At 35.3% G+C, this 19,352-nt stretch overlaps 1 protein-coding gene across 1 annotated transcript in view; it reads right to left on the bottom strand.

Annotated features, from left to right (window-relative positions):
• Positions 1-15,012, bottom strand: part of LOC133185446 (methenyltetrahydrofolate synthase domain-containing protein-like) — a 119,371-nt gene extending 104,359 nt beyond the window's left edge. Inside the window, exons 1-2 of the mRNA XM_061320650.1 lie at positions 14,859-15,012; positions 12,786-12,889 (exon numbers count right to left, since the gene is read on the bottom strand). Of these exons, the coding sequence (XP_061176634.1) occupies positions 12,786-12,889; positions 14,859-14,922 (168 nt within the window). The 5' untranslated portion in view covers positions 14,923-15,012. The remainder of the gene's footprint in view (positions 1-12,785; positions 12,890-14,858) is intronic.
• Positions 15,013-19,352: the final 4,340 nt, after the last annotated feature.

Consider the following 19,352-nt stretch of genomic DNA (forward strand, 5'->3'; position numbering starts at 1 on the left):
CTGTTGTTAGACAAAAGTGCGTGATTCTTCTTTTGCATTTGATTTTATTATGGCAAAATAATTTTCTTTTAACTGATTATACATGTATGAACATGTTTTTCTTATAAAAGAAAATGTATATTTCGTTTATGTTATTCTGACAATGACCGGTTTTAAATTTACAATGCATAGACGATATCCGGTTATGTATACATGGGAAATGATGCTAGCGGTTGACCTGTTGACTTGCCGCATTGGTAGAAAGATTATGCTTCTGTGCATATTATACAAAGTTTTTATTTTGTGAATTATAAAGAGGATGTAAAAATCTTTTTATTGCTAAATACATGTACATGTATATTAAAGAAATCGTATGCTGAATTTCAAACAAGAAGGAATTTGACGTTTTTACTGTTAAGTACATGTTCACTGCACTAAGTCAATTTGAAGTTTATTTGAATTATAACCCTCGATATGTCGAACCCCTGGATATCTCGAAGTTCATCAACGGTCCCGTCAACTTCAAGATAACGAAGTTTAACTGTATCTTTATTTATATCGTGTTTTTAGAATTCAATAAAATCATAACTCATTGTGTATTTTACCAAAATAAAGTATGAACATTATTTAAATCCACATTTCAGAGAATGTAAACATCATTCAAAATTGACCTTAACTTCAAAACAAACTTCATTTGCAGAGAGAGGTGTCAATCAATAAAGATAAATGCTTTGGATTTCCTTCAAAAGAAAAGTTAATTAATCCCACGGGACTAGTTGTAGCTTTCATAGTTTACAATAGGAACATTCTCAGCAGTTATCTCTCTTTGCCCTTACATTCTTTAGGAACCTTGAAGAAAGAATGGGGTCAAGGTCAAAATATACCCACCCCAGCTCCAAACTGTATGACATAGAAAACCAAACTTAGCATAAAAAAATGTCTTACTGCCTATTCAACCAACATACCAAATTGGAAATTAATTGGTCAACTATAAACAAGAGGCCCAAGGGCCACAACACTCACCTGAGTACAGTACAGCTCACGAGTTTTTTCCACCCCACCGTGGAAAACACACGGTGGAAAATACCCCGTGTTACACCGTGTACACGGAGTTCCACCATGTGCGTATATTGCGATTACACCAAAGACGCACCGTGTGACACCATGGACATTACCGTTTCATCGGGTGACCCTCCGTGTTCCACCGTGCAAGAAAATTAAGGAAGAAAATGGTTTTGTTTATAAAAATAATTTTAGAATTGAAATCATAGGTACGTTGGTTTAATTGCTAGAAAGAAATAGTAAATGAAAAATTATTTAATTCAAACAGCTCACTATCATACATGTAAGGTCGTAACATAACAGCAGCGTTCAGTGTAGACTTTGGTTCACCGTTGACGGTATACATATATATATCAATTGAATAAATTTATTTTGATTTCTGTTGAATTCATATTTCATATTCATTTGAAAACAAAAACAACTATATGTCGATTGTGCAAATTAATATATTTCTGACGTATGCTATAAGTGCACAGGTACAAATCCAAGTACAAGTACATTGTCTTTAAACTTAATAATTATTCAATGCCAAACATAGATACGGATCGATAATTTTAGTTGTTATTTTCTGTGAAATAATATGGCATTAAAGGTATTGACAGTAAAGGCATTTACAAATAATACCTATGATATCAGATAACTAGTTTAGCATCATCTGATCACTACATCGTAAATAATAATATTGAAAAAAAATGTCGAGTCAGTATATTATGATATTCATATGGTATATGAATAAAGTCCTATTTTGCAGAAATAAAATAAAAAGTGTAGACCACTTATCAATGAAGATACTAAGTTGCTACATGTGAGGAAAAAAAAGTACATGTACATGCAAGAAGAAAAAAAGCAAAACACGTAGTATTCACTAAAAAAAATCTTATACGCAGTTTGGTAGTCGTACAATCGGCAAATTCACATGAAAATCAAGCAGTTGTATGCATCCATTGATTTAACTTGACATTAAGAGACACAGATGTAGAAAATTCAATGTTTGAACGTTTATTTCTGTCGAATATGTAAGTGTCAGTATTTCTACCTGGGTACATGTATTTTTTTTTATTACTACTTAATCTTCTACGATCAGTACGAAAAGTAAAACAAGAGGCCCATGGGCCACATCGCTCACCTGAGCACAGTGGATAGGCAAAAGCACAAATCAGTTCAGTATTGAAAAGATTCGGGGGGGGGGGGGGGGGGGGGGGGCTTGAATTTTAAACTACCTGATGATGCTTCCATGTCAAAATAACAAATGGCTTTGTTGTACTTGAGAAGATTTTTAAAAAATTTTCTGATATATTCCTTTGTAAAAATTTGATCCCCCCTTGTGGCTCCTCCCTATCCCAGGGGTCATCATTTGAACAAACTGGAATCTACACTACCTGAGGATGCTTCCATATCAATATGACTAAACATAGCTTTTCTGTTCTTGAGAAGAAATATTTTTTCTATATGTTCTTATGTAACATTCGATCCTCCATTGTGGCCCCGTCCTACTCTCGGGGGTCATCATTTGAACAAACTTGAATCTACACTACCTGAAGATGCTTCCATATCAATATGACTAAACATAGCTTTTCTGTTCTTGAGAAGAAATATTTTTTCTATATGTTCTTATGTAACATTCGATCCTCCATTGTGGCCCCGTCCTACTCTCGGGGGTCATCATTTGAACAAACTTGAATCTACACTACCTGAAGATGCTTCCATATCAATATGACTAAACATAGCTTTTCTGTTCTTGAGAAGAAATATTTTTTCTATGTGTTCTTATGTAAAACTTTCTATCCCCCTATTGGGCCCCACCCTACCCTCGGGGGTCATCATTTGAACAAAATTGAATTTACTGATGATGCTTCCATATCAAAATGACTAATCAAAAGCCTGAAAGGCTTCAATGACGTCGAAGAAGAAAAACAATTTCAAAAGATCATTTTGAATTTGAAGATAGCAATAAGTCAAGTGAGTGACTCAGGAGAAATAATAAAAAAATAGTTTTAAACAAAATATCACAATTACAGTCTGGGGCCTTATGTCATGGTCCGAATGAAGCAGGGTTCGAATTGACCAGACACCGTCGAACATGTTCATGCTAAATTCTTTTCAGTCAGCTGAAGAACTATGAAGGATTTCATGAATTTATATAATATTTTTTCTAATTGCCAATGTCAAAGCGTTGTATTAGTAATTGCATCTAAACTACAACCAAGACTGTTCTGTTTCAATTACGATCGAGTTACGATCGGGCGTGGTATACGGTATACTGGGAAATGGAGGAAATAGAGAAATACAGTAATACTGGTCAATATCATCGGTTTTTAGGATAGAGTTGGTTAGAAGATTGTATAAGTAAAGCTAAGATTTAGAAATTCAATCTTTTTAGTCTTGTAGTATTCGTGTTTATGTAATTTTGTAATTATTTTACCTCCTGTTGTGTTGTTTATGTTACACGGTTATCGTTCCGAAATGTTATTCATGTCATTTAACGAACCCTTTCTGTAGAAATTCATCCGCAACAACCATCACGTTTTTCTTGAGTGAGAATAAAACATAATATTGTTGTTTTGCAATAGAATTAATTGCAGATATAATTGATGCAATTTTATTTTCAAGCTATTATTCATTGTGAGCGTTTTCAAAGAAATTGGTTTATAGCTATTGCTATTTTCTATTGCGGATGCATCGACTGACACATTCGGTCGCGTACATATCCGGTCGCGATTTCATACTGGGCACTTGCTAGATGACGTTCGAGCTCCAAGAGCTCGACGTCATAATCATGGCTTTGCAGTTCTTCATCAGAAGAAATCTTCCTATATATTTCTATTTCGGACTTTGATCCTCCATTGTGGCCCCACCCAACCCCAGGAGGGGGCAACATTTGAACAAACTTGAATCTACAATACCTGAGTATACTTCCACATAAATATGATCAATCAGGGCTTTGCTGTTCTTGAGAAGGAGATTTTTAAAGATTTTTCCTATATATCTCTATGTAAAACTTTTATCCTCCTTTGGGGCCCCACCCTACCCCCAGGGGTCATCATTTGGACATACTTAAATCTACACTACCTTAGGATGCTTCCATATCAATATGATCAATTAGGGCTTTGCTGTTATTGAGAAGAAGATTTTTAAAGATTTTTCCCATATATTTTTATGTAAAACTTTGATCCTCCTTTGGGGCCCCGCCCTACCCCCAGGGGTCATGATTTGAACAAACTTGAATCTACACTACCTGAGGATGCTTCCATATAAATATGACTCATCATAGCTTTGCTGTTCTTGAGAAGATTTTTAAAGATTTTTCCCATATATCTCTATGTAAAACTTTGATCCTCCATTGTGGCCCCGCCCTACCCCCGGGGGTCATGATTTGAACAAACTTGAATTTACACTACCTGAGGATGCTTCCATATAAATATGACTCATCATGGCTTTGCTGTTCTTGAGGAGAAGATTTTTAAAGGTTTTTCCCATATATTTCTATGTAAAACTTTGATCCTCCATTGTGGCCCCGCCCTACCCCCGGGGGTCATGATTTGAACAAACTTGAATTTACACTACCTGAGGATGCTTCCATATAAATATGACTCATCATGGCTTTGCTGTTCTTGAGGAGAAGATTTTTAAAGGTTTTTCCCATATATTTCTATGTAAAACTTTGATCCTCCATTGTGGCCCCGCCCTACCCCCGGGGGTCATGATTTGAACAAACTTGAATTTACACTACCTGAGGATGCTTCCATATAAATATGACTCATCATGGCTTTGCTGTTCTTGAGGAGAAGATTTTTAAAGGTTTTTCCCATATATTTCTATGTAAAACTTTGATCCTCCATTGTGGCCCCGCCCTACCCCCGGGGGTCATGATTTGAACAAACTTGAATCTACACTACCTGAGGATGCTTCCACATGAGTTTCATCTTCCCTGGCTTTGTGGTTCTTGAGAAGAAGATTTTTAAAAGATGCTATTAATTTTTCACTAATTCTTTATTATCTCCCCTTGAAAGAGGGCGTGGCCCTTCATTTGAACAAACTTGAATCCCCTTCACCCAAGGATACTTTGTGGCAAGTTTGGTTGAGATTGGCCAAGTGGTTCTTGAGAAGAAGTCGAAAATGTGAAAAGTTTACAGACAGACGGATGGACAGACGGACTACAGACAAAATGTGATCAGAAAAGCTCACTTGAGCCTTCGGCTCAGGTGAGCTAAAAATCGCTTGAACTGCCAATGCACCATTCTAAACATTCTTTTACAAATTATATACTATTCACTTTTTTCATAATAATTAAAAATTATTTTGAATTCCTACCTGGGTACATGTATTTTTTTTTATTACTACTTAATCTTCTACGATCAGTACGAAAAGTAAAAAAATCGCTTGAACTGCCAATGCAGCATTCTAAACATTCTTTTACAAATTATATACTATTCACTTTTTTCATAATAATTAAAAATTATTTTGAATTCCATATTTTAGAATATTAAGATACAAGAGAGAGAGAGAGAGAGAAATTTTACTTTCAGGTTCATCCTTCTGTCTTTTTTTTTTTTTTTTTTTTTTTTTTTCTTCTCATATACATGTATATTACGTATCTCTCATAATTTTTTTTAAAAAATCATAGTTCACCTCCAGTTTTTATTAATCAAAACGAAATAGAATCGGTGCAATTTAGGTACAAGTTCAATGCATCACACACGGAATCCACGTGCTCTGTCAATCAAATACCGGATATCGATGAATTGCAGAAACTTCTCGTGTATGTATGGAGTTGCTCCGTGGCTAATATATTTCACACCTGTTCAGAAGAAAAATATATTGGGACATTCAGTTGCTGTGGCCCTTGGGACATTAATCACATGTTGAAACTCTAGACGAGTATATACTATACACCTCAACTGGCTTCGAAACTTACACGTGTCGGGAAGTTAATTGGAACTTGAAAAATAAACAACTATTTATTTAATTGTTTATAGAATTTTTAGTACAGCAACATATTTTTAAAAAACAAGTTACAGTTACAAACGAATATTATTCGAATATTATTCATCTGTATCTAGATTATATAAAGTCGTTATATACTGTAACATAACTTACTGGTGAAATGAAGAAAAAAGAAATCATAACTCTCCATGTCGTAAAATTGTCTCTCTTTCATTGATTTTATTTATCATTAAAATGCTATTTTTGAAAGGATTAGAATAAATCCTTAAAAAGGACAGGTAATACAATAAATAGGCATATGTAAATATTGTTCTTTTTTTAACATGTCCGTGTAGAAATTATCCATAAAACTCATTATGGAAAAGGGGGGGGGCTGTTATTACATGTAGGTAGAGCACATATAAAGTATGCTTGCTTTTATTTAATGGTTTGAAAAATCTCCGCTAGGTACTAGTTAAATATAAAATCTTCAATCTAGTTTTTCATATCTCCTATGCATATGCTTAGTTAGGCAGTGAACCTATTAACAATTATAGCAGACTTTTTTTCATACATGAAGAAAACTGTTTGGCTTTTTACATCATTGTTTAACATAGAACATATTGCAGAAATATCATTTTCATTGAATAGTATCATTGGAAATTTTTTCCATTATCGACGTCATTAACAATTGTTGAGCATAATTATAACGTTTTACATCTTATCGTTTACATATTGTGATTATTCTTGGCGACAAGTTTTGTGCAAAATGTTGTGCCCATAACGCTTCGATCTGTACACAAAATGTAAGTTAAATATTAAGGTTTATATTTTACACATAATTCTGAACAATTACAAACACACACAGATGAAAAAGTGGGGCATCTTCAATACCTGAATATCAACATTTCATATTTTCTGATGGGCTGGGCTGAGATTTACTCATTACGCAGAGACAACATTGGGTCTCATCTCAATATGGGTTCCATTTCGGGACGGAAATTTAAGTCAATCTTTTCATCGCTTTTTTTTTTATCCGATTCAAATTAAATTAAACATTATATTTTCTGTGTCGTATTTTGATGTAGTAACTACATATACACCAGTTTCTACAGTAATTTATAATTTAAAAAAACAGTACGTCGGATAAGATAATCAATTGACAATTCCACATAGATTTCCTGAGCATAGTACAAATTCAGAATATTCCTTTCTTTTTTATTTTAAGGACATTGGCAAGGTTCCTGGTTATTGTATAGAATTTTTCAAGAACTTTTGGGTAGGTTTAAATGTACTAAAAAGGCTATATTCTGGATCGTTTTACCTACTAATCCAGCATTCTTTTTTAGATTTTGTCAAATTAGTGTTTTTACAATTCTTAATGCATTTCCTATGTAAAATGTTGATAAAAGGGACCTACATAAATTTTCACCATAATATTTCTTCAAAACCCATTTATTTCATACAGTTTTTGTATTGTATACATTATTGTAACTTCATTTCCTATGACTTCTAGATATTTTGGTTGAAAATGTATATATAGAAAAAAGACATGGACATACCGGCACCGATCATCATTTTTGAGTTGCGTCCCTTAACAGCTAAAATTGGTCAAGTGACTGGTTGATTGTTTTTATCATGTAATTGACTGAATTGATTGAAATACATTGTCGTAAAAATATTGGCATGGATTTATTTTTAACTTTTATTCGTAATTACTAAATGCTGATTCCTTCACACGAGCTAAGAACTGTTCTCAGTCGGCATGGTCGACCTACCTTTCAGCATATGTCACATCTTTGCCCTTCCCAGCATACTGAGCATAACTATGGTAAATGACGACCTGTTTTCTCTTTGTCCCTGAATACAATGTACAACAAAGCCATTACTACTTTTCTTTCTTGCTGTATAGAAGATTCTACCCGTTGAAGGAAGTACACGTGCTTTTGTTTACCTCTATAACATACGCTTTACTGGTTTTCACCGCTTAGAGAATTCTACACGGGAGATCACTCTCAATCACTATTTTACAAGTGAAAAAACCCATGTATTAAACCTTTTTTCTCCGGAAAGCCCTGACTTGCCAATGTCCTTAAATTTAGATTTAGCTTTTGTTTTACAAACAAAATAATCTTTAAGAAGATATCTTCCAAATAACACAAGATTGCTGACTGCATGGTAAAATTCCGTCTTTGTTAAATTCATTGACACGTCAGTACAATATCCAAAGTAGGAATATGCACGCTGCGGATGATATGCATTTCAATGATTTTTATTCTAAAATCTTCAATGAATTATTTTAAAGTAATTTCAAACCACTTAACGTTGATTAACCAGCACGGAGTTCCACGGAGCAAACGCACCGTGTCCCACCGTGTACACACCGTGTCGCACCGTGTGCCAGCTTAGCGCTGAAAACGAAACATCAAAGACACCAACATTTTTCAAAGTCCACGCAAAAGCGTGGACCAAGGGTCCACCGTGGCCGGTGTTTTCCGGAAGATACTCGTGAGCTGTACTGTATCTTTGGCCCTGCAGTTTTCACCAGACTTTGCCCCCCTTGTAATACCTTTTGTGGCCCCACCCTAACCCCAGGGTCATGATTTTAACAATTTAGAAACTACACTACCCAAGGATACATAAGTTTCAGCATTTCTAGCCCATTGGTTCTTGAGGAGATTTTAAAAGATTTTTCCTAATGTATTTCAATGAAAAACTTGGATTCCCTATTGTGGCCCCGCCCCACCCCCGGGGTCAAGATTTTAACAATTTAGAATCTACATTACCCAAGGATGATTTCACATAAGTTTCATCTTTTCTGGCCAAGTGGTTCTTGAGAAAAAGATTTTTAAAGATTTTTTCTATATATTTCAATGTAAAACTTGGATTCCCTATTGTGGCTCCACCCTACCCCCGGGGGTCATAATTTTAACAATTTTAAATTTACACTACCTAAGGATGCTTCCACATATTTCACCTTTCCTGGCCCAGTGGTTCTTGAGGATTTTTAAAGATTTTTTTCTATATATTTCAATGTAAAACTTGGATTCCCTATTGTGGACCCGCCCTACCCCCGGGGGTCATGAATTTGACAATTTAGAATCTACACTACCCCAAGATGCTTCCACATTAGTTTCAGCTTTTCTGGCCCAGTGGTTCTTGAGAAGAAGATTTTTAAAGATTTTATCTATATATTTCAATGTAAAACTTTGATTCCCTATTGTGGTCCCGCCCAACCCCCGGGAGTCATGATTTTATCAATTTAGAATCTACACTACCCAAAGATGCTTCTCATAAGTTTCAGCTTTTCTGGCCAAGTGGTTCTTGAGAAGAAGATTTTTAATGGCCCCTATTTTTGTCTTTTCTTGATTATCTCCCCTTGTAAGGGGGTTTGGCCCTTCATTTTAACAATTTAAACTCCCCTTCACCCGAGGATGCTTTGTACCAAATTTGGTTAAAATTGGCCCAGTGATTCTTGAGAAGAGGGTGAAAATGTGGAAAGTTTAGACGGACAGTGATCAGAAAAGCTCACTTGAGCTTTCAGCTCAAGTGAGCTAAAAAAGTTATTAGAAAAAAAACAGATAATTTGTGGAGAGAAGAATGACAGACAGACAGACAGACAGACAGAAGAGTGATTACTATAGGGCACCGGCAAATTCTTGCAGGGCCCTAAATATAGCATTTATAAGTTATATGTCTATAGTATTAGATACTTTAATACTTAACTAGGACTATTGCAGCGCTCATGTGTACAAAGATAGCATATACTGTAGAACGCTCCTTTGTTAAATGATACCCAGTCTTGGGGACACTGACTATTCTTACATGTACTATAGGATATAATGCAATCAGTTTACACTCATGCACAGTTATTGCATAAACTGCAATATGAAATCAACACCTCTTTTTTATTTTTTAAATATATTGGTAAAATGATTATGATGTTGATTAGATACTTCTTTATTCCAATTTTAAGTTTTTAAATGTGTTCATATAATTGCAATGGATTTTTGTTTACGACGTTACATTACAAATAATGATGTTCCTTATGCAAATTTCAAACAAGACAATTCCATACTGTAAAATCTCTTTTTGAAAAATCTGATATCATAAAAAAAAAAAAAAACCCAGAAATTAAAAGATAAAAATCTATACTATCTTTATTGAAATCCTTATTCATTTTCTTTTCGATGGTTTGTGGCTCTAGCTCTTTGAAAAAACAGAATAATATCACGAAAAGGCCATAAAAAATCAATCAATAGTTTCTCAGGCCAAAAATTTTAATGCGGCAACCAGGTTCTTTTTTTTTGGAAGCAGGTATTATACCTTTTTTTTATGACCCTCTGTTGTGCCCCAGCCCCTGGGGGGTCATGATTTGAACAAACTTGATTCTACAGTACCTAAGGTTGCTTCTGTATATATACGACTAATAATGGCTTAGTTGTTCTTGAGGAGAAGATTTCAAAGATATTTCCTATGTAACGTGTATGATCAGGTTCTTACCAGGGATATATACAGTAGGTTTTCCTTTTACTCTGAGTTAATCATTGGACAGCTATGTCTGAGGGTATATCACATAGTACTTAAATTTTCTCTTATCTAGAAATGGGGACTGGGTAAGGTACTACTTACAGCATGTTTCTCCCCTAGGTTCCCATTGATAGATAAGAACCAGTTGTCTCAATCTTCTTCAGATCACCCAGAACTTGATTACTTAACAAAGATTGCATTGAGGTCTATGGAGCAATTTTTTAAAAATAAAAATTCAAATAATAAGAATATCAATATATACTGTAGTGAAAAAATGCTCTAAAACACATTAGAAATAGAATGACAATTGAAAATGATTTTTTTTTACCGGTAAGATTCTTAAAATTGTTTTTTTTTTTTATTAATTAAAAACAGAGGGAGAAAACTCTTACCAAAATTCAAGGTCATAAATTAGAACACATCCCACCCTTACATGCTGATAGGAATAAATGGGAATTCTGTCTAAATATACTGAGTATTCAACACCTACACATCTGTTATGTATTCAATTTCATTGAATCTTTTGTTATAAGGATGGAATACCTTAACTTCTTTATTGCTGATTCATTATCCATCTTCTTCAACTACCTTCTGAATGCCTGACTTTCCCAAAGCTTTGCCTTATATACTCTTAGGCTAGTCCATTCCAAGGGTTGTCAGGTCATTCCACTATTTGAAGTCTTCAATGTGTTTTACTCCAATGCCCCTATATATTCATATATAAACCTTGACCCACTGTTGTGGCTCCGCCCTACCCCCAGGGGTCGTGATTTGAACAAACTTGAATCTACACTACATGAGGACACTTCTGTATTAATATGACTAATAATGGCTTTATAATAGCTATTCTTGAGAAGATTTTTAAAGATATTTCCTATATATTCCAATAGTAAACTTTGACACCCCCCATTATTGTGGCCCTGCCCTACCCCCAGGGGTCATGATTAGAACTTTTATCTACACTACCTGAGGATACTTCTGTATTCATATGTCTAATAATGGCTTAGATGTTCTTGAGAAGAAGATTTTTAAAGACATTTCCTATATATTCCTATAGTAAACTTTGACCCCCCCTGTTGTGGCCCTGCTCTACCCCCAGGGGTCATAAATGGAACAAACTTTAATCTACACTACCTGAGGATATTTCTGTATTAATATGTCTAATACTGGCTTAGCTGTTCTTGAAAAGAAGATTTTAAAAGATTTTTCCTATATATTCCTATGGTTAATTTTTACCCCCTGTTGTAGCCCTGTCCCACCCCCAGGGGCCATGGTGGGAACAAACTTGAATCTACACTACCTGATAATACTTCTCTAATAATATAACTAATCCTGGCTTTGCTGTTCTTGAGAAGATTTTTAAAGAAATTTCTTATATATTCCTATGGTAAAATTTGACTCCCCTGTTGTGGCCCTTCCCCACTCCCGGGGGTCATGGTTGGAACAACCTTGATTCTACATTATTTGAGGATACTTCTGTAATAATATGACTAATCATGGCTTTGCTGTTCTTGAGAAGATCTTATATATTCCTATTGTAAAGTTTGACCCCCCTGTTGTGGCCCTGCCCTACACCCAGGGGTTATGATATGAACAAATTTGAATCTAGAGTATTTAATGAAGCTTTCACATAAGTTTCATATTTTCTTGCCCAGTGGTTCTTGAGAAGAAGATTTTTAAAAGATGCCACCAAATTTTCACGAATTCTTAATTATCTCCCCTTACAAGAGGGCATGGCACTTCCTTTGAACAAACTTGAATCCCCTTCACTCAAGGATGCTTTGTGGCAAAGAATTTGGTTGAAATTGGCCCTGTGGTTCTTGAGAAGAAGTTGAAAATGTGAAAAGTTTACAGACGCCAGATGGACGCTGGACACTCTTTGATCAGAAAAGCTCAATTGAGCCTTCAGCTCAGGTGAGCTAATAAAAACGTCTTGAAAGAGGGAATAACTCAATTTTCTTTTCCAACTTGGAAAAATAGAAAATTGAGTTATTTCCCTTTTCAATATGTCAATAAAATTAATCAATGCTGCAGTGTTTGCCCTGACGCGGTGGTGCCTGAGAAACTATTGATTAATTTTTTTTGGCCTAAATAAACAATTTTTCTCATTGCAAAAGCTAGTTTTTTGTAACTTTTGGAAATTCATACATCATATATGACTTAGAATGTTCACAGTGTGGCAATCTTAACCTCTGACTACTGAAGGTAAAAAAATCACCAGCTGTTGGCCCTAGAGGAGAACCCTGATTTAATATCCGATCTGTAAATTTTACAAAGAGAATAGAACAAACCACAAAGTTTGGGATCCTATGATGTACTGGGCGGGGAAACTGAACCAAATCATTGTCCTCCAAATAATTCCACACCGACTTACGAATGGCTTCTTTTGTCACTTCTGTTAAAGATATCATCACATGCAATTATTCATTTTAATATTCTACTTTGCAAAATATTCATAAGTGATAGACATACAGAATGACAGATATATCCAAATTCATATCATATTTAGCTATCTATTAATTAACAAGAGGCCCAAGGGCCTTAACGGTCACCTGCATATAATACAACACTGTAAAGGATCCATAGAAGCATAAAGCAAAATTAACTGAAAGATGAAGTTACGTTGCCCAAGAATTTCAAACATAGGTACCCAGTAATCACAGATTACAGAGTTCACCTCAATGAGTGATGTCTTTATTAAAGTAAGGCAAAGCCCCATTCTAACTAATAATCTAGTAGTGTGCATTCCTAGATGTAATATTTATGCAATTTTGGTCTTATAGGGCTTGCGGTTACTTGGAAATGGACTTACCTAAAAATTTAAAACTAGTCACTCATCCAGAAAATATAAGTCAAATCCAGCATCTGAAGCAAATTCGAGTGTTCGTCCTGTGATGCATCAACCATGTAAGTTTAGTTCAGATAGCCCTTATAGTTTCTTGATAATGGACCTGCTCCAAAAAATTTAACCTGATCACTCACCTGGAAAAGGTAGGTCAGATCCAGCATCCGAAGCAAGTACAGTAGTGTGCATCCTTAGATGTATCATCCATGCAAGTTTGGTCAAAATAGGGCTTATAGTTACTTGGAAATGAGATCTGCACCAAAAACTTTAACCTGGTCATGCATCCGGAAAATGTAGGTCAGATCCAGCATCCGAAGCAAGCCTGGTAGTGTGCATCCTTAGATGTAACATCCAAGCAAGTTGGTCAGTATAGGGCTTATAGCTACTTGGAAATGAGACCTGCTCCAAAAACTTGGTCAAACTTCTTTAGCTGAAATTGCAGCATCTGAAACCTTGACTGGTGCAATGAAACATACTAAAAGCATCCTCCATGCTTCTCTGATTAAGCTGTACCTACATTTATAGCAACAACAAAACATTTTATATAAACACTGTTATATACACATGTAGAATATTGTAACATTTTTGAAAATTTTTCCCCCCTGATCATGACAAGGAGAACACAGCGGTGTGACTCACTCCTCCATGGCACCTGATCCCACCTCTAAATTTTGAGGTCCTTGTTTGCTCTGCTCAAGATTTGTATGACGTCTCATTGGACTTTCAAGATTGAATACTGTTCATTATCTTCATATTTCATTCTAAACCGGTACTACTTTGTATTTTTGCCTATTTTTCTCTGTAATTTTGCTCATTTTTTTCTTCGGCGCGAACTATCTCAGGGCGAACCATGCACCGGTGCGAAACATCCCATTACTTAGTGTAAGAAAGCATTGTTGAAAGTAGCTAGACTTTCCTCAAAGTTTCCTGCAACTACAAATTAACTCCTAGATCTCTAGGTCTAATGTTTCCTCTGTGCGTGTGTGTGTGTGTGGGGGGGGGGGGGTAACATCAAAATTTTTGTTCCCCTTCATTGGTTAAAATTGGTTCAGTGGTTCCAGAGGAGAAGCTGGAAATGTTCAAAAGTTTACGACCAACGAACAAAGACGGACAAAAGCAGATAGCAACAGGTCACCTGAGTAACTCAGCTAGGTGACCTAATAAAGCCAGTAACGAAAGGATACCAAAAGGTTACCTAGTGATTCCAATAGTAATGATATATACTGTTTATTGGATCTGACAAATGTTTCCATAATAGATCACATGTGTTTGCTAACCTTGCAGTTTTATCCTGGGAAAGTTCTGATATTTCATTCATACTTGTAATTTGATAATGCCATGCCTTAGCCATCAGAATTCAGTCTGAGCTTGCTTGTCTTACTGTACGTACATAGTGTAAATAAAAGCATTCGTGAAACGGCTATGTAGTGCCTTCATTAAATAATATAAAGTGAAACTACAACACCAATGACCTTATAATGTAAAATTAGCCTATAAATAATTTTTTAAAAACGTGTACCTTTCCCCATCTCTTGGACAGATTCGTTTGGGGTTTTGGTTTGCTTTGGGGGCATTGTGCTCATTGTCAAAGCAGACTTCTGAATCTGTGGCTTGTTCTATTACACTCCTTAAGAATCTTTTAGGTCAGTTTTAAATGATCATATCACACTGGAAAAAAATAAAAACCAACAATAAATATCAACTGTTCAAGCAATGTACATGTACATGTTATACGTTTATTAACTGGGTTTGAGGGCAATATGCATTTTGTCAGACCCAAGAACCAAAATGTTTGCCTGAGGCTGTTAGGCTGAAGGCAAACAGGCTGGTTCGAGGGTCAACAGAATGCATGTTGCCTGAGAACACAGTCAATAAATGTTTTGTTATACCTTTTACTTATTTTTTTTTGACATACATGCATCTTGTGCTGGCTTCCATTTTGTAAGCCTTTACTTGCACTTTGGTGAAACATTCAATTCTGTCACTGTCGAACACCAACAAATGCAAATAAGATTTAGCTGATCCCACCCACAATGTGACATAAGCAGTCCATATCTCATTGACAGGTCCAATATCACATTCTGCGGTCAAACATTGATTTTTTTTTTTACGACCACTCAGTAAAACATTGGAAATGGAAATACAAGAGTCAATTTTTAAAGGTATAACAATAGGCAGTTTTACAACAAACAACAGGTTCATGGGTAAAATGCTCACCTGAATAATATTCCCTTCCTTTTTGACAAATATAAATCTAGATACATAATGATGAGACCTCTAACTGTGATATTAAACATATAAACATTAAACATGGTTTTCACACTTCAAATTTTTAGCACAGAATGACCCTTGATATCTTGTTTACCTATTAATTTCTTCTTGTTTTGAGATAGCCTATACATATCTGTGTGGCACAATTCTGATCACAGAGACTATGACATGCACAAATCTGAATCTACACTATAGGGATGGTTCAGAAATTAATTCGAGATATTCAAACTTCGTTAAACGTTAAAGGATGATTTTTTAAGAATTTATCCTTTATTACCAATATATTTGGAACTTCTTCATAGACCTACTCTTATGTATTTTTCTGTGTGGTGGTGGTGGTGGTGTGGAAGGGGGGGGGGGGGGGCTTTAGTTTTAAATTAATAAAATCCTATTATAAGACATAGTTGAATATGGGCAGTGGCCTTTTTCACAAAAGATCTTTCGACTAAGACAAAATTTTTCCAATTCACCAACAAGCATCTAAGCTGTGTCACAAAAAAATCTTACATTTCTTTTACGTTATATGACATTGTAAATGATATTTAGAAAAAAAATAAATATCTTTATTGAACAAAGAATTACGGAGTTGTAAAATTTTCATCTTAGTCATATTAAGATTTTTTTTTTTATGAAATGGGCCGCTGATGTACAAACTGAGAAAAAATAAAAACATTTTAAACTTCTTCTATGACCTTGACAATAAGAGAATTTAAAATGTGACCTTGAATGTCATATTTTACCATAAAATAGTCATTCTCAAGGTATTATAAAAATATATATTTATATATCTGTCACTTAATTTGCACAAATGTGCATGTATGTCCAAAATGAAATCAGGTGTGCACATCTACACTGTCTCAGGCATATTAATTTAACTCTAAAACATTTTCATCTCAATGAGATTAATAGCTTCCCTGCAGAACACCTGAAGACAAAAAAATAAGATAAAGAAAGAAGAAAATGAGTATAAAAATGAAACTTAGTTCAGGATCGATATATCACTGTTTATAAGTATAGTCAATAGGTCAAGATATCCTTATTTTCAGTGTTGCCAACATGTACCGGTACTACCCCGTTGACTGGTTTATCACTGAACAGTGTGATAATTGGTTAGTTAAACTGCTGTTTGGGATATACATGTATAGAAAAAGTAGAAAAAGAAATATCATTTTGTTCCAAATGAATAAGGTACTTGCACATCCCCCATTTCATTTACAGTTATTTAAGTTGAGACATGACATAAATAAATAAAACAAGAGGCCCATGGGCCACATCGCTCACCTGAGCACACTGGCTAGACTAAGGCACAAATCAGTTCAGTAATGAACAGGGGGGGGGGGGGGGGGTTGAATTTTAAACTACCTGATGATGCTTTCATGTCAATATAACAAATGAATTTGTTGTACTTGAGAAGATTTTAAAAGAATTTTCCCATTTATTCCTTAGTAAAAATTTGATCCCCCATTGTAGCTCCTCCCTATCTCAGAGGTCATTATTTGAACAAACTTGAATCTACATTACCCGAGGATGCTTCAAAATCAATAAGACTAACATAGCTTTTCTGTTCTTGAGAAGAAATTTTTTTTCTATATGTTCTTATGTAAAACTTTCGATCCCCCATTGGGCCCCACCCTACCCCCGGGGGTCATCATTTGAACAAAATTGAATCTACACTACCTGAGGATGCTTCCATATAAATTTGACTCATCATGGCTTTCCTGTTCTTGAGAAGAAGATTTTTCCTATATATTTCTATGTAAAACTTTGATCCTCTATTGTGGCCCCGCCCTACCCCCGGGAGCCATGATTTGAACAAAATTGAATCTACACTTCCTGAGGATGCTTCCATATAAATATGACTCTTCATGACTTTACTGTTCTTGAAAAGAAGATTTTTAAAGATTTTTCCTATATATATTTCTAAGTAAAATTTGGATCCTCCATTGTGGCCCCGCCCTACCCCCGGGAGCAATGATTTGAACAAAATTGAATCTACACTTCCTGAGGATGCTTCCATATAAATATGACTCTTCATGACTTTACTGTTCTTGAAAAGAAGATTTTTAAAGATTTTTCCTATATATTTCTATGTAAAATTTGGATCCTCCATTGTGGCCCCGCCCTACCCCCGGGGGTCATGATTTGAACAAACTTGAATCTTCACTTCCTGAGGATGCTTCCATATAAATATGGCTCTTCATGGCTTTACTGCTCTTGAGAAGAAGATTTTTAAAGATTTTTCCTATATATTTCTTTGTAAAACTTTGATCCTCCATTGTGGCCCCGCCCTACCCCCGGGGGTCATGATTTGAACAAACTTGAATCTACACTACCTGGGGATGCTTCCATATAAATATGACTCTTCATGGCTTTACTGTTCTTGAGAAGAAGATTTTTCCTATATATTTCTAAGTAAAACTTTGATCCTCTATTGTGGCCCCGCCCTACCCCCGGGAGCCATGATTTGAACAAAATTGAATCTACACTACCTGAGGATGCTTCTGTATAAATATGACTCTTCATGGCTTTACTGTTCTTGAGAAGAAGATTTTTAAAGATTTTTCCTATATATTTCTATGTAAAATTTGGATCCTCCATTGTGGCCCCGCCCTACCCCCGGGAGCCATGATTTGAACAAAATTGAATCTACACTTCCTGAGGATGCTTCCATATAAATATGACTCTTCATGGCTTTACTGCTCTTGAGAAGAAGATTTTTAAAGATTTTTCCTATATATTTCTATGTAAAACTTTGATCCTCCATTGTGGCCCCGCCCTACCCCCGGGGGTCATGATTTGAACAAACTTGAATCTACACTTCCTGAGGATGCTTCCATATAAATATGACTCTTCATGGCTTTACTGTTCTTGAGAAGAAGATTTTTAAAGATTTTTCCTATATATTTCTATGTAAAAATTTGATCCTCCATTGTGGCCCCGCCCTACCCCCGGGGGTCATGATTTGAACAAATTTGAATCTACACTACCTGGGGATGCTTCCATATAAATATGACTCTTCATGGCTTTACTGTTCTTGAGAAGAAGATTTTTAAAGATTTTTCCTATATATTTCTATGTAAAACTTTGATCCTCCATTGTGGCCCCGCCCTACCCCCGGGGGTCATGATTTGAACAAATTTGAATCTACACTACCTGGGGATGCTTCCATATGAGTTTCATCTTTCCTGGCCCTGTGGTTCTTGAGAAGAAGATTTTTTAAAGATGCTATTCATTTTTCACTAATTCTTAATTATCTCCCCTTGAAAGAGGGTGTGGCCCTTCATTTGAACAAACTTGAATCCCCTTCACCCAAGGATGCTTTGTGGCAAGTTTGGTTGAAATTGGCCCAGTGGTTCTGGAGAAGAAGTCGAAAATGTGAAAAGTTTACAGACAGACGGACAGACGGACTACAGACAAAATGTGATCAGAAAAGCTCACTTGAGCTTTCAGCTCAGGTGAGCTAAAAACTAACCAGTGAGCAAGGGCCCAGCAGAGAGATAGAAGTCTAAGGGTGCTGCTTAAATGATAAGAATTTGACTTGAAATAAATTTAAAAAGGAAATTTCAAAATATAATATGAAACAGCAACTGAATTTGAAAATTTGGAGATACTTCCTAAATGACAAATGAGATTATCCAACTTTTTGTTTGAAATCAATAGTATCTTTGCATTTATATAAGGCAGTAAAAAAATATCATATTTAATAATTATAATTAAACATATATTTAAACAAGAATGAAGC

The sequence above is a fragment of the Saccostrea echinata genome, unplaced genomic scaffold, assembly GCF_033153115.1.
Source record: "Saccostrea echinata isolate AGI-Se365-2 ecotype Australia unplaced genomic scaffold, CSIRO_AGI_Sech_v1 ptg000001l, whole genome shotgun sequence".
Lineage (NCBI taxonomy): Eukaryota > Metazoa > Mollusca > Bivalvia > Ostreida > Ostreidae > Saccostrea > Saccostrea echinata.